The sequence below is a fragment of the Rana temporaria genome, chromosome 11 (assembly GCF_905171775.1).
Source record: "Rana temporaria chromosome 11, aRanTem1.1, whole genome shotgun sequence".
Lineage (NCBI taxonomy): Eukaryota > Metazoa > Chordata > Amphibia > Anura > Ranidae > Rana > Rana temporaria.
This window is the reverse complement of record NC_053499.1, coordinates 48,329,658-48,343,907: the sequence shown is the minus strand read 5'-3', so window position 1 is coordinate 48,343,907 and position 14,250 is coordinate 48,329,658. Positions and strand designations below refer to the sequence as shown.

General features: G+C 41.6%; 1 protein-coding gene across 1 annotated transcript in view; it reads right to left on the bottom strand.

Annotated features, from left to right (window-relative positions):
• Positions 1-4,231: 4,231 nt before the first annotated feature.
• The window catches only part of LOC120916792 (mucin-2-like), a 59,739-nt gene continuing 49,720 nt past the window's right edge, over positions 4,232-14,250 (bottom strand). Inside the window, exons 9-10 of the mRNA XM_040327728.1 lie at positions 14,074-14,172; positions 4,232-4,426 (exon numbers count right to left, since the gene is read on the bottom strand). Coding sequence (XP_040183662.1) covers positions 4,268-4,426; positions 14,074-14,172 — 258 coding nt within the window. The 3' untranslated portion in view covers positions 4,232-4,267. The remainder of the gene's footprint in view (positions 4,427-14,073; positions 14,173-14,250) is intronic.

The window sequence follows — 14,250 nt, the reverse complement described above, 5'->3', positions numbered from 1 at the left end:
TGGTGCACCATTGGGCTTGATCCTGACCCACACTGCCTGTATCCATAGACACAGACTTGGCCCTAGACATAGACACAGGCTTGGCCCTTCCCCTCATCAGTCAATGGCTCCCGCTGGCTTAACAAAGCCTGTGAGAGCAGGGAGAGCCACTACAGATGGGCACAGTGATGGATTGAGTGAGGGCTCAGGTAAGTATAAGGGGGCATGAGGGGGCAATACTAATACATATACATGTTTTACCTTAAATCGGTTGCCAGCACATGTGCATTGTATTCTAAATTGACAACGACCACCTGGGTACCCATTTTTTTTTTCACTACTGCTTTAGGCAATGCAATAAGGTAAGACATTTAGGCTTTAGAACCACTTTAAAGAAATGCTTGAACTTAGAAGATGCCAAACCTTTTGACATCCAACATCTATTTATTTAGTAATGACAGAATGTGTGTGGGATTTGCCTTAAAGAGGAACTCCACTTTTGTTCAGAAAAAAATATCCCATCTGGGTAATTAATGCACATTTCAGGGATTTTCACAGATTTTGTAGAAGATGTATATCTTTTGTTGTTGTGAAGATATGGCTCTTTTTCCCACCAGACTCATTGAATACTCATTCTGAATTGAATAACTGATTCATGTACTTTCTGTGTTTTACAATGGATTTTCAGACAGAAAATGAAAGTGCCTGTTGCCCACCTCTCCTCCACTCTGCTACATGTACAGCCGTATACATGTATATTTTTATTTTTGCTGTTTAGATTTTTTCTTTCTTTAGAACAAAGTGTTTCAACCCACCCATTCACCTAGGCAAATGACATGTACTGTGCCTACTTTGCCTCTTGGGATATGTACATCACAGATCTCAGGAGGCTTTACTGTGCAAGTAACAGCGGAGGAGGGGGGCGGGCCTAGCGGCCTTTCATCAGGAGACCTGCCTGCGGATCCTGGAAGAGCTTGCAGGCCTCTCAGTGGTGTAAGAGATGCCATGGTAGCACAGGACGGAGCGGTAGCAGGGTATGAGAGGATCTTAGCGGGACAACACGGGATCTAGTAGATGGGTGAGTATCTGGAATGAAAAAAGCTACATTGTCTGCATCCTTTTAAGGTAATTAACCCTTGGGAGTTTCTCACCAAAACTTCCATTTCTATTTCAGGGGGGGTGCCTTAATTCTGACCTGTTGGTCAACTTCTAAGAAAATTAATGCACCAATTACACAAGGAGGGAATTACATTTGTGGAGGCCTGGTGTAGACCAGCTGTGTACAGAATGCCTACAGGTTGCCATATTGCATTGACTTTGACAGAAAATTACAGTGCTGCAGATTAAAAAGGAATGGTGATTTTTAATAACATTGAAATGCAACGTCTCTTTTGTAGCAATTGTATATGCTGTATAATTTTTTATTTACTATATTTTTCCATGAAAGTGGAATAACCATTTAAATATTAAACTTGTGCAGCTAAATTAAAGATGAACTGCAGACACTTTCATTTAAGTATAACCCTCAGTAGTCACAAAGGATATTAATCCACATTGTGTGTACTAATGTAAGCAGACAATGGGGTTAATTTACTAAAACTGGAGAGTGCAAAGTCTGGTGCAGTTGTGCATGGTAGCCAATCAGCTTCTAACTTCAACTTGTTCAATGAAGCTTTGACAATCAAACCTGGAAGCTGATTGGTATCTATAAAGAGCTGCACCAGATTTTACACTCTCCAGTTTTAGTAAATTGACCCCAATGTAAGTTCACAGTGTAGTTAGTATGTAGTAATTTATAATACTCACGGCTTTGTAATGCAAACACCATCACAATATGGAACATTCTCTTGAAGTTCACAGTCAGATTCACTCAGCGTTATGATGTTTTTCACTGCTCTGCAGGGTTTGGGAGCTAAAAACAAAACTCAATATTTTTAATATTCAACTTGTTTTCTATTCATATAATTATGGGGCATATATAAATAACAGTATATCCAACAATCATCAAAACATTTAGTGCAGGTAAATCTTCTAGGTCCACGGGTTTTAAGTGGCAGTGGCTGATTTGCCACCAGTAAATGTTTGGTGAAAATCATGATTGCTGCTTTATAAATGGACCACTAATAGGTCCATTCATAAATGTTTTAATGCAATATTTACATATCCTTTACCTAAGATTCACACATTTTCCTAAGTGGGTTCCATTGGGTACCAATTCTTTTGTAGTTCTTCTTTAGTCTTTTAATTTACACTTTTTTTTTACCACCTTGCAAAGCTAGAAAAATGCTTCCCGATTCAGTTTACAGGTTTAATTGGGAATCTCTTTGCCCCTGTTCAAAGGTCTGAGATGATGATAATGATCACCATATTAACATTCGAGAGAAGAGGTCTTCCTGTAAAAGAAGTGTGCACATGCTTATATTTTCTGCCTCTCTTACTGCTGAATGCTGCAAAAATGGTCTCCCGAAGTCTGCTAGGCAACTAACTTATCCAGGAGTCAATCTCATAGGTCCCCCGCAGTGCTCACTAGTTTCTCCTGCAGTGATGTGGAGACCTTTGAGAGTTGTAAGGTTTCCCAGCAGATTTCGTGAAACCATTTCTCAGCAGCGGAGCAGCATTCAGCACCATGGGTAGCAGGAAAAACAAGTATTTGGCCCCTTTCACATTAACGGACCGTTCGTCCGTTTATTACAAGTCCGTTTACGGACTTGTAATGCATCCCTATGGGATCGCGTCTGTTAGCGGATGGAGCATCCGCTAATGTCCACAACCATCCGCGTCCGCAAAGATCCACTTTTGCGGACAGAAGAAAACCCTATTTTTCTTCCGTCCGGCAGATCGGATCGGATGAAGACGGACAGACGGTCCGTCTTCATCCGATTCCCCATAGGGGAGAGCGGAGGAAAGACAGGGCGGTCTCTGCACAGTGTGCGGGGACCGCCCTGTCCGCCGACAGCTCAGCGGGGATTACGGATGATCCCCGCTGAGCCGACGGACACACACGGAGCGGACACAAAAACGGTCCACTCTGTGTGAAAGAGGCCTTTATGCTCTGCTTTCCAAGTAGACCTTCTCTTGGAAACTTTAGTATACTGAGCAAGTCTCTTTAAGTTACAGTATGGAAAAAATAAATAGCAGTGCACTCCCTCTCTTACATAATCTTACTCTATAATTCAAAGATTTTCTGCAAGTCTATGCAATTGATTAAAATGCTTGTAAACCCCAACAATAAACTTCTCTTATTTGCTTCCTTGTGGTTTGCTAACTATACTATTGAAAGAGTTGTATTATATCTGTCTGATAAGCACTGTTGATTTTGTCTTGTGATCGGGCAACTTCCTGTGCTCTTAAGCTCATGGAGATGTAGAGGATTGGGGATGGGGTGGTGAACAGTTTATTGTCTTTGTAATCCATCAAAAAGGAAGTAGGCAGGGCTGACACCACCTGTGCTTCTCTTCCCATATCAAAGAGGAAGGTAGGAGTAAACTATATTTCTGGCACAAGAACAATTATTTTCCTGTACTTTCCTGCTTTAAAGGTCTTGCCTTTTTTTTCTAAATTTCATCTCCCATATGTATCAGTATAGCATTAATGTACTTATTTAGCAAAAATAAAACAGCATTCCAATAATTCTACACTGGATTACCTCACTCTCTTCAAAGCTGTTTAAACATACTGCTCAATTACTTCTGACTTTTTTACTGGGCAGACTTTAGGTCATGACACAGGAAGGAGTTGACTAGCTGAGTCAACTCCTTCCTGTGTCATGACCAGGAAGTAAGGATGAAGTAATTGAGCAGTGTGTTTAAACAGCTATGAAGAGATTGAGGTAAGCCTGTGTAAAATTTATGAAAAGCGGTTTTATTTTTGCAAAAAAAGGAACATTTAATGCCATATTGGTACATAAGGGATCTGGAATCTAGAGAAAAAAAAGAGGGAACAAAAGTGAACGTAGCCTTTAAGATATAAAACATGGGGACATGTGTGATTTCCAAAAGCATACTAAATATGTTTTTCACATATGCTTTAACTATTGCAAAGAATGTTGGATAAACATACAAAATGGCTGTATTGATATTGTATAAACTAGGTAATAGGAACTCATTAACAAAAATGGAACAACTAACTTACGTATGCATTTGTTGCAACAGCCATCTGCACTCAGTTGAACGGTGCCCTGTTAACAGAAAAACATATAGAAACTTTATATGGCTTGCAAATAACCATAACTAACATGGTCCTTTCTCCTTTAATTCTGTGCAATACCTTATATTCAAATTGCTAATGATCACAACATAAATAATTCCACATGACTTACACTTTCACATTCCTGTGGCGTCAAAGATTCACATGTCTTGTTCATAAGTGTAGAATAAATCTGTCTATTTGACTTGGTACAGCCATAGGATATACAGGCATTACTTGTTGAAGTCCAGGTTTCCCCTACCTTTAAGAAAATACATTTAGGATTAAAGGCTATACAACCATATAACGATTAACTTATATAATAAACAACGCATCTCTTTAGTATTATATTATTTTATACGATATTCAAACCTTTTAGAAGCTTGTTTTGAAAGGCATTATCTGTGTAGACCAGGGGAAATAAACAATGCCCCATTTTTGGTGTCGGTGGGAGGAATTATGCCCCATCATTGGTGTCATTAAGCCCCATTGCTGGTGTCTTAGGGAGAAATTGTGTCCCATCGTTCGTCTCATTGGGAGGAATTTTGCACCATCATTGGTGTCAGTGGGTCGAATTATGTCCCATTGTTGGTATTAGTGTTTGAAAATAGTGCCCCAAGGGCCGGATCAAAGCAAGCAAAGGGCCGCATCTGGCCCCTGGGCCGCAGTTTGGAGACCACTGGTGTAGACTGTCATTTGCATTAAGCTTAAAGGGGTTGTAAAGGTACATTTTTTCCCCTAAATAGCTTCCTTTACCTTAGTGCAGTCCTCCTTCACTTACCTCATCCTTCAATTTTGCTTTTACAGTAAATGTCCTTGTTTCTTCTGAGAAATCCTCACTTCCTGTTCTTCTGTCTGTAACTCCACACAGTAATGTGAGGCTTTCTCCCTGGTGTGGAGTGTCGTGCTCGCCCCCTCCCTTGGACTACAGGAGAGTCAGGATGCTCTCTATGTTGCAGATAGAGAAAGGAGCTGTGTGTTAGTGGGCGTCCTGACACTCCTGTAGTCCAAGGGAAGGGGCGAGCACGACACTCCACGCCAGGATGAAAGCCTCACATTACTGACAAGGACATTTAAAAGGATTGAGGTAAGTGAAGGAGGACTGCACTAAGGTAAAGGAAGCTATTTAGGAGAAAAAAAAAAGTACCTTTACAACCCCTTTAATCACTTTGCATCTGGGACAATTTTGACATTTTTTACATACATGCAAAAATCAGCATTATTTGCAGCAGCATTATATCTTTTCTGAAAGCAGAGGCCCTGGAGAATTAAATGGTGGTTGTTGCAATTTTGCATGTTGTATGATATTTGCGGAGGATTTCGAAAATGCAAATTTTTAGGAAAAAACATACACTTACATACATTTTAATGCAAACAAAACAAACACAACATAATACAATTTTTAGGTAAAATATAAAAATTGATGTTGCGCCAAATAAATAAATAGCGAACATGTCAATATTTAAAATTTTGCAGACCTGTGAAATGAAGACAAACTATGGTATTTCAAAGACTCCATAGGTGACAATTTAAAATTATTTTACAGGTTACCAGATGAGAGTTAAATGTGAGTTCTGGTGCTAGCATGATGTTTACGGCGATATCTCACATGTGTGGTGCAATCACTCTTTACATTTGCGTACGGGACCTATGACCTATTTTATTTTATTTAAAGGTACTTTCTTATTTTATCTTTTATTTATCATTATATCATAAGGGATGAACAACATCCCTTGTGATAGCTTGAGCAGTGACTGGTCCTCCTAATGGAAAGATCAGGGATCTATAAATTTATAAAACCGCTGATCCCTCCTCTCCCCTCCAAGACAGCTGATGAAACCTAGTAGACATGTGCATTTTGTTTTTTTACGAATTCGAATTCGGACAAATTTTTCATTAATCGGAAATTCGTATGCGTCCGAATTTCCGAATTACAAAATTAATGAATTTAAACAAATTCGAAAAAACATGAATGAAATTCGAATCGAATTTGAAAACAAATTCGAATCGAATTTGAAAAAATAGAAATCGATTTTCTAAAAACTACAATAAAATAGAATATAAAACAATAAAGCAATATAATCAAAAAGAATAGAATAGAAGTTAATAGAATGTAATAAAATAAAACATGACAGTCTTCCGAAATTCGAATAGTATAAATTTGAATTCTAGAATAAATTGGAAAATAATTAAAATGTATGGAAACTAAAACATAAAAGAATAGAAAAACAATAGAACAGAATAGAATTCTAATCTTTTCTATTGGAATTCGATTTCATTCTATACCAAAGTCGAATTTCAGAAGATGTTATATATAAATATATATATATATATATCTATATATAGAGATATATAAAATATTTTTTTTCTGTTCTGTGCTATTGTTTTTCTATACTATTCTTTTCTAGTATTTTCGATTCTATTTTAATCTTTTCTATTCAAATTCGATTTCATTCTACACAAATTTCGAATTTCAGGAAAAGGTTATATATAGTTTTGTTTAAATGTGGTAGCATTATTTCGAATTTGATAATTTTTTTCGAATTCGGTAGATTTGTTTTAGAATGCGTTAGAATTATTTAGAATGCGGTAGAGTTTTTTCGAATGCGGTAGAATTTTTTTTGAATACGAAATGAATCGCGAAAATGAATGTAATGAATGCAACAAACTTAACTAAACTAATTTAATTAAATAACGAATCGAAACGAAACAAAACAAATTTTTTCATCCTGCACATGTCTTAAACCTAGATTGGATTGGGCAGGTAACAAAGTATGTAGCACCCTCTAGTGCTCTAGAATAGCAAGTGTTAGGTTTTTGTTAGTGTAGGTAAAATGTTAGCTGGCAGCCAAGCCTGTGTTTTTTATATCTGGCTCAGGGTGCATGACTCAGGAAGGCTGTTATGACTCCCAGGCAGTGTCTCTAATACCTCTCCCTACTTCTGGAAACTTGGAGAAGATTTTAGAAGAACACAAGTCGAGGTTAGGAGGAGCTGCCTGGCATATTTATGAGGGCCCTGACCAATCCCTAACAAATGGGTTGGCAGGGGGCAGGCCTCCTAAAATACTCAGGGTCAGTCCAGCTGGGGCAGGAGAGTTTGGGTGGAAGTTGGAGTTGGAGTTCTAGGAGGCTGTCGGACCCATGGGGGTAACCCCCTTGTCTGAGGGGGGGGGTGACCTAGAGTCTGGGAACTGTGGTGCAGGATGGATCTTCTACAACCCACAAGGAATCTTGTCCAGTGAAATGGGAGCAGGTGTGAGGACAGCAGAAGCCAAAGAACACAACTGGGAGATCTCCAAGGAGAAGACAGCCAGGTGGGCTGATGAGTGTTGCAGTCAGGGAGGACTGAGAGGCAGTCTGAAAGGACTGGGAGAGAGTAGTCCAAGACGGATGCAGAGTCAGTCTGGGAGGACTGTTGAAGCTTAGCCATGAGGGCTAGAGAAATGGGGGAACTGCATCCAGGTGGGATGGCAGTACCTGATAAGGTGGTGCTGGGATCAGTAGCCAAAAAAGGACATCTGGGCACTAAGACTTTGCTACACTACCCAAGGGCCCCTGCCTGTAAAGGGTATTTGCTACTAATCTGACTGAGCCCAATTGTCAGATTCCTTAATAGTGTGCCAGCTGGTCCTGAAAGTTGTAGTGCTTCATACAAGAATTGTGCTGGGGGAAGCTGAGGAGTTTAAATAGTCTGTAAGTTGTCAGTGGTCTCAACATGCCCCTCAGCAATTTCCTTGGGGTGTCTACTTTCCAAAATGGGGTCATTTGGGGGGGGATTTGTACTGTACTGCCATTTTAGCACCTCAAGAAATGAGATAGGCAGTCTTAGGCCCCTTTCAGACTGGGGCGGGAGCTGCGGTGGCGGTATAACGCCGCTAAAAATAGCGGCGCTATACCGCCGGAATTGCCGCGGGTATCAGCCGCTAGCGGTGCGGTATTAACCCCCGCTAGCGGCCGATAAAGAGTTAATACCGCCCGCAATGCGCCTCTATAGAGGCACATTGCGGGCGGTTTTGCCGCGGTTCCCATTGTTTTCAATGGGAAGGAGCTGTGAAGGAGCGGTATACATGCCGCTCCTCTCACCGCTCCAAAGATGCTGCTGACAGGAGATTTTTTTGTCTCCCGCCAGCGCATCGCCTCAGTGTGAAAGCCCTCGGGCTTTCACATTGAGTCTGCAGTGAAGGAGTTTTTCAGGCGGGATAGCAGCGCTATTTTTAGCGCTTTACCGCCTGAAAAACTCCTCAATGTGAAAGGGGCCTTAAACTCAAAGCTGTGTAAATTCCAGAAAATGTACCATAGTTTGTAGACGCTATAACTTTTGCACAAACCAATAAATATACGCTTATTGGCATTTTTTTTACTAAAGACATGTGGCTGAATACATTTTGGCCTAAATGTATGACTAAAATTTAGTTTGTTCGATTTTTCTTATAACAAAAAGTAGAAAATATCTTTTTTTTTTCAAAATTTTATTTTTCCGTTTATATTGCAAAAAATTTAAATCGCAGAGGCAATCAAATACCATCAAAAGAAAGCTTTATTTGTGGGAAAAAAGAATGCAAATTTTGTTTGGGTACAACATTGTATGACCGTGCAATTACCAGTTAAAGAAGCGTAGTGCCAAATTGTAAAAACACCTCTGGTCTTTGGGCTGACAAATGGTCCGGGGCTAAAGTGGTTAATATTTTAGAAAAAAATTGGGTTATATATTGTATGCTTTTTTTAATTCATTAAAGTGTATTTTTCCCGAAATTTTCTTTTTTTTTGCATCAATAAGTTTTTATTGAGTTTATAAAAAACATAACTAATAAAAAAGAGTAGGAAGGGCACATAGCTAAGTCCATAGGGTTTGTACATTAATTACGGTATATCAATTTACAGAGAAAAGCCTTTACAAGTGTAAGTGCCGGTTCACACAGGGGCAACATGACTTCCAGCGCGACTTTGCAAGGCGACTTCAGCGCGACTTGGAGCGACTTACAACGCGACTTTAAGTCACCTCCAGGACAGGCAACTTTGCCAGTGGCCAATCAAACAATAATCAGCTCTGTGGGAGGGAGGGGTTTGCCTGAGAAAACGATTTTCTCTTCCTGTAAAGTTGCTTCAGTTAAGACAGTGATCCGACTTTGGAGGTGACTTCCATTGAAATCTAGGGGTACAAGTTGCCTACAAGTTGCCTAGAAGTCGCCTTGAAGTAGTACAGGAACCTTTTCTGAAGTCGGAGCGACTTCAGTAGTGCACATTAAGACGGCTCTCATTCACTTCAATGGAATTTCTCATGTGGCTGTAGTGTGAACCGGTAGGTTTGAAACACTGCTGTGCAAATATCATGTGACGTAAAAAAAAAACTGGAACAAATATATATAATGTTTGTGGGTTCTAAGTGATTTTATTTTTTTTTGCAAAAATACCGATTTTTACTTAAACAAAAAGTGTCAGAATAGGCTTGGTCCCTGGACCCTCCAGCTGGTGCATAACAGTCATACTCCCATCATGCCTCAAGGAGTAATTGTAACTGCTGGCCTTGCAATGTCTGATGGAAAATGTAATTCCACAACAGCTGGAGGGCCCTTGTTGTCGTCCCCCGATTTAGATGTTCCAAAACTGCTTGGGTTTTATCGATGGCAGAGAAGTGGGGTAGGAGTGATGATTTGCTGTGTAGAATTTGTAGACAGAAGAATCATTTCACCAGCTCTTTATATAAAAAAGTAAAGCACAACTGATATTTCTGTGTAAACAACCAAATAAATGATGTTCAACAATAAATCAGCATGTCAGTAATTGTAACCAAATACTAATGCCGCGTACAGACGGTCGTTTTTTGTGATGAAATAAAACGACGTTTTAAATCATGAAACAAAACAACGTTTTTCAAACTTAATTTTCAAAAACGATGAAGCATACACACCATTGTTTTTTTCAAAATGCTCTAGCAAAGCGCGGTTACGTTCAGCACGTATGGCGGCACTCTGTTCCATTGAAGCTCGCTTCATAACTTGCTTCTGAGCATGCGTGGGTTTAAAAACGTTGTTTTAAACATCGTTTTGCCCACACACTATCGTTTTAAATGACACAAAAAACGACGTTTTGAAAAACGACACAAAAAATTCAAGCATGTTTGAATTTTTTTTTGTCGTTCTTCAGAAGACATAAAACAACGTTTTCCCCACACACGGTCATTTTAAATGACGTTTTCAAAAACAACGTTTTTTTTCATCACAAAAAACGACCGTCTGTACGCGGCATAAAACTCCTATTGCATCAAACCTGAATAGTTCAAATAACTGTACTCTATATAGTACAATGTAAAATATATATGGAATAATACCCCCTTTACTGTAAATTAGGCCCAATCAACCTCTTATAAAAAATTATACCCATGGTTTCAGCTCACACCAAAATGAGAGGTTAGGAATGTCTTAGCTGTCATCTCATGCCCCATGGCCACTTACCCTTTCTGCTCTCCAACTCTAACCTGCAGGTAATAGACCACTATTTGCTTTGTGATAGCAGTGATTTTGCTATGTTGCTGCTGTCTGATACACCACTCTGCTGAGTCAGGCCAATAGCTCTGCAAGCATCAAGGAGCATGAGCTTTGCTGATTACAGAGCTATTGAACTGAATCAGCATTACTAATAAGCTATAAAAGACCACTGCTCTCTAAGGCTGCATTCACATCTAGGCGGACTAAATCGCAGCGTTTTGTCCCGCGAATTGCGGCGACAAATAGCGGCGTTTTGTACCGCGATTTGCGGCGACAAAACGCTGCGATTGTCCGCCTAGATGTGCCCCTAGATTGTCCCCCTATGGAGATGGTTCCCATCTCCTATGCCGAACGCCGAAAGCCGCCTGAAAAAAAGGTCCGGGACTTTTTTTCAGGCATTCGGCGTTCGGCGTTCGGCGTGGAGATGTGAACCATCTCCATAGAGGGCAATGTTAAATCATCCCTCTGGCGTGTCGGGGCGGCAGTGGCGTCACACTACAGGCGACAAAACGCCTAGGTGTGAATGGGCTCTAAAAGTACTCTGTAAAAGTGCTCTGTAAAAAAAAAAAACGTATTTGGTGGTTTATTCAGAAATAACAGTTGTGCCACACTTGTATAGCTCTGCAATCAGGAGGGAGCCTGAGTGCAATTTTTGTGATTTAAGATACCCAAGAGCCAAGATTAAGGCAGTGGAATAACGTCCTTACAGGATGTCTCCAATTTACAAGGCGACTACGTGGCAGATGAGGTTTAATATTGATAAATGTAAGGTTATGCACTTGGGGGCTAAGAATATGCATGCATCATACATACTAGGGGGTGTACAACTGGGGGTATCCGTAGTGGAGAAGGATCTGGGGGTTTTGGTAGATCATAAGCTCAACAATGGCATGCAATGTAAGGTGACCAGATTTTTTAAATGAAATCCGGGGACATATTTTTTTTTTTACTAGTAATGGCAACAATCAGCGACTCTCTGCCCATCGCCACAGCCTCTCAAGTCTTACTCTCCGCCCCCCGGCTACTACTGGATGGGGAGCGGAGGAAGATCACTCCGCCAGGGAAGGCAAGGAGATAGGCAGGCGCCCCGCCAGGATTTGAGCCAAGGCAGAAGAACATGCGAGCGGAGCTGAATGGGTATGCGCCCGAAACTGAAGAAATATTTCCTCTGCTCCGACCAACACATGATCATCAGAAATGGGCACAGATAATGGGCAAAATATAACCCCCGTATGGTAGTAGGCACGGCGGAGCGGGGGGGGGGGTGTAATTCAATTTTTTTAATTTTAATTCTGCACTGACTGTCTTTGAAAATGCCCCTGCCCCCTGTTAAATCCAATCTGGGGACAAAACCAGGGACAGACTTGGTCCGGGGATCATGGGACTGTCCCCTGAAACTGGGGATGTCTGGTCACCCTAATGAAATGCCAAGCTGCGGTTTCCAAAGCAAGCAAAGTCCTTTCTTGTATTAGGAGAGGTATAGACTCCAGAGAGAGAGAGATATAATTTTGCCCCTGTCAAAATCATTAGTAAGACCTCATCTGGAATATGCAGTTCAGTTTTGGGAACCTGTTCTCAAGAAGGATATCAGGAGAAATGGAGAAAGTGCAGAGAAGCACAACCAAACTGATAAGAGGCATGGGGGAACTCAGCTATGGGGAAATATTAGAACTGAATTTATTCACTCTTGAGAAGAGGAGATTAGGGGGGGTATGATCAACATCAGAGGTGGCTCTCTAATTAGGCAAATTAGGCAGTTGCTTTTGGCCTCGCTCCCAAAGGGGCCCCGCGGCCGTCTAATTTGCCCATACCGCAACCTCGATGATTCGCCGGGACTGCAATGTGATCCAGAGTCCCGGCGAATCAGAGTCCTGCAATGCCCGCGGCTTGTGCGGGGTGTCTCCATTCCCGCACGCCGCGAGCTCCACTCCACTGTGCATTGCAGCAGGCCCGGCATCTCTCCCCAACTGCTTGACACACACACAGTGCATTGAGTGCACTGAGGAGCGGAGCGGAGCGAACTGAACCCGCTCCTCCTCATGTGCTGTAATGATTTCCTGTGTACAGAGGTCAGAGGAGGAGGGAAGGAGGCACGAGCGCGCTGGTCTGACCGTCTGAGTAATTTAAAAGTGAGTCTTACAGAGGAGGGAAGGGGGGCATGATGATGAAGAAGAGAGTGGGGGATGGGGACAATCAAAGTGATTTGGAGTGATTTTGGGGGAGAGGATATCCATCCATCCCCACCATCCCATCCCGGCTCCAACCACCCTCCATCCCATCCCAGCTCCATCAAACCAACCCCAATACCATCCCAGCTCCATCCATCCCCCATCCTATCCCGGCTCCATTCACCCCCCCATCCCATCCCATCCCAACTCCATCCACCCTCATCCCATCCCGGCTCCATCCAACCCACCCCAATACCATCCCAGCTCCATCCACCCCCCATTCCGGCCCCATCCACCCCCATCCCATCCCAGCTTCATCCACCCCCCATCCCATCTCTATCCATCCCCCATTCCATCCTGGTCCAATCCACCCCCCATCCCATCTCCATACATCCCCATCACTCCCCCCATACCATCCCAGCTCCATCCACTCCCAATCCCATCCCAGCTCCATCCATCCGATCAAATCCCAGTTCCATCCACCCCACCCCAATACCATCCCAGCTCCATCCACCCCCATCCCATCCCTGTTCCATCCTCCCCACCCCAATACCATCCCAGCTCCATCCATTTCCCAATCCAATCCCAGATTCATCCATCCCCCATACAATCCCAGCTCCATCCGTCAGATGACGAGAGTGAGGAGAAAATGTACCAGCGATGATGATTTCCTTAAGCAATCACAGATATTAAAAAACAGAGGTTTGTAGATAAGACTTATTAATAAAACCATACTAGATTTATTGATGATCCTAAAAGAATAGTGGATATTTAACCACTTCAATACACAGCATTTTCACCCCCTTCCTGCCCAGACCAATTTTTAGTTTGTCACTTTGAATGACAATTGCGCGGTCATGCAACACTGTACCCAAATGAAATCTTTATATTTTTTTGTTCCCCACAAATAGAGCTTTTGTTTGGTGGTATTTGATCACTTCTGCAGTTTTAATTTTTTGCGCTATAAACAAAAGAGCGACAATTTAAAAAAAAAAATACTTTTTGATTTAATAAATATCACAATTAAAAAATAAATAAAAAATCCCGTCCGTCTAGGGGGCGCATGCCCCCTAGATGGTCGGGAAGCCCAGGATGTCATATGACATCCACCCGGAGGGAGACAAGGTTCCTGCCGACGTCATTTTACAGTAAGGAACTGGTTAATATTGGTTCCAACACTTCAATACTAAACATTTATCACAACATGCAAAAATGTTCATTGTTTTGGATTACGTAAATTTGAATTAATAACATACAGTCAAAGTTTTGCTTGTTCCATCAGCATCTATAATCAGGCATTGTGTCTGGACACACTGGCCACAGCACTGATCAGGAACCTTCTGATATTCTTCTCCCTGGAGAAAACAAAAACTGTTTAAAAACATGTTTATGGGGACTTTGGCACTAAACATAATAATGGAAGTGGATATTGT